Source organism: Gavialis gangeticus, unplaced genomic scaffold (genome assembly GCF_001723915.1).
Source record: "Gavialis gangeticus isolate Ggan-Ray unplaced genomic scaffold, GavGan_comp1, whole genome shotgun sequence".
NCBI classification, from domain to species: Eukaryota; Metazoa; Chordata; order Crocodylia; family Gavialidae; genus Gavialis; species Gavialis gangeticus.
Genome location: NW_017729025.1, coordinates 33860195 through 33862371, shown reverse-complemented (window position 1 = coordinate 33862371; position 2177 = coordinate 33860195). Strand labels below are relative to the sequence as shown.

Genomic DNA, 2177 nt, shown 5'->3' with positions numbered 1-2177 from the left:
TGGCTGCTGCAAAAGATTATTTTTTACATAAAAGCCATATGCTTTTATGTAAAGACTTGTATTTAAAAATACATTTATATATAAAGGCTTCATTCTTACCTTATTCTAGATTGACAATTTAAAGTATCCTGTGTCATGTGTTACTTAATCCTCTTACTTAACCCTCTTATTTAACAGTAACATGTCTACTCTGTAACAGTGTGTTAATTTGGAGCATAGTCCAGGATCTGAGTGACTGACTGACTAGATATAAGCATGTAGTAATAGGCTATTTTAAAGTACAAGGAGCAGAAAGTTAACTGTTGGGTCTCTTGCATGTTTGGTAGCACATGGAAAGGTGGCAAAATGAGTATATACCTGCTCTTTCATCTGCATTCATAATCTTTGCTTATTTTCCTGAGGGTCTTTTAAATTAGGGCTGAGTCATGGTTTAATTTGGCCTCTTATGTGGGATTGGTTTTATTTTTAAATTTACCTCGCTGTGATTAAAGAGAAGTTGCAGTAGTCTGTGTGAGCCTTCTATAACTTATGAATTCAGTTATACTTTTGTGGTGTGTTTCTTGGTGGGTGCAGTGTCTTGTTGCCCCTCCCTTGAACTTCATGGTCTGTTAGTGAAAGATAAGTATTCTGAAATTCACAGGCCCATAGATGGGGAAGAGTGGCACTACTGTGGCCAAGCAACTTTCCAGGGTAAATATTGCTGTAAAGAGTCAGTGAGAACATGGAGCGTTCTTTGGGAAAGCATAGAGGATAATTACATTTAGAGGTGAGGAGTACTGGATATGTATTAAAAGTACTCTAGCTTTTTTTTAATCGGCCCAAAGTCATGTTTAAGTAGTATTTTCTCATCCACAATGATACTTCACAATTCCTGCTTAAAAGCTATACTAGTACTGAACCTTGGTTTCTCAGCGGGTGGTTCCTTTCCTGTAGGTGGGAGCCAAGAATAAGTTTCATAGAATGTCATTCTTATTGTGAATTCTGTTATAAATAGGATCAAACATACTGAGGAGAAAAGAAATGGAAAATGAACATTTGTATGAAGCTCAAGTGATACTATTCTTAAAACAAAAACCCAACCCATTTTGTTTGTTTGTTTTTGTACAGGTGTTAAAAATTATTCCAACTGGCCTACCATCCCCCAAGTGTACCTCAATGGTGAATTTGTAGGTGGCTGTGACATACTTCTCCAGATGCATCAGAATGGAGACTTAGTAGAAGAGCTTAAGAAGTTAGGAATCCGCTCTGCGCTTTTGGATGAAGAAAAAAACCAAGATAAGAAGTAAAACAAGCAAGAAACTTCATTTTAGAGGATACTGAGACTAATGAAGAACATCTTTCACAATAACTGATTACCAGAAAAGCCTTATGTCCTCTACCATGAAGAAGGCGTTTTTCTGAATTGACACTAAGGTTTATCAGTAAACATCTGGTAGCATGTGATACAGTATACTTGGTATTTTGGTTTTAAGGGAACTCTGTTGTGAAAATTGGAGTGTAACCAATGCACTGTAATACATATATTTGGAAATTGATGTAAACAGCTCATTTGTGTGTGTTGTCTGTTATCTCTTGATTGAGGCAGGAGGAAACCAAAAGACTGTAGAATTATATTATTTTTACAGAGCTCTTGTGTATTTTGCTTATGTTGTCTGTCCTTTTGATACATAAATCTATGCAGACAGTGTTTGCAGCTCTTTTGCTCCTCTTGGAAATGTGTCAATAACTGGTATCTGTCTCTATGTATAAACACCTTAAGATGGGACTTCCCAGGAGTCTGTGACCTTGTGTATACATGTAACCTGCAAACCTATTTTTAAATGAATTAGGAGAAAACAATGAGACTAATATGAATGGTGCATGGAATATATATTCATTCCAAGGGTTGAAATAAATACACTAGCACAAACAAATGTGTAATGGTCATTATTACTTTGTTTTACAAATTGTGCCCCATGTCTTGTTGATGGCCTTGGAAGACCACTTGGAGTTATAAAACTCAAGATTTTTATAGTAGCTTTGTTTTCTACCTCTGCCAAAGTGGTTGCTTCCTTTTTTTACATTACCTATATTTCAGTTCTCCTGTACTATTGATCAGAAATGGGAAGTCTTTTGTATGAAGGCTCTGAATAGGGCAGGAGGAGAATAAACTTGGAAGCCATAAAATGTAGCTTTTC

The 2177-nt window shown here is 36.1% G+C and overlaps 1 protein-coding gene across 1 annotated transcript in view; it reads left to right on the top strand.

The window, feature by feature from the left end:
* Positions 1-1916, top strand: part of GLRX5 (glutaredoxin 5) — a 13043-nt gene extending 11127 nt beyond the window's left edge. Inside the window, exon 4 of the mRNA XM_019519905.1 lies at positions 1108-1916. Coding sequence (XP_019375450.1) covers positions 1108-1286 — 179 coding nt within the window. The 3' untranslated portion in view covers positions 1287-1916. The remainder of the gene's footprint in view (positions 1-1107) is intronic.
* The last annotated feature ends 261 nt before the right edge of the window (positions 1917-2177 follow it).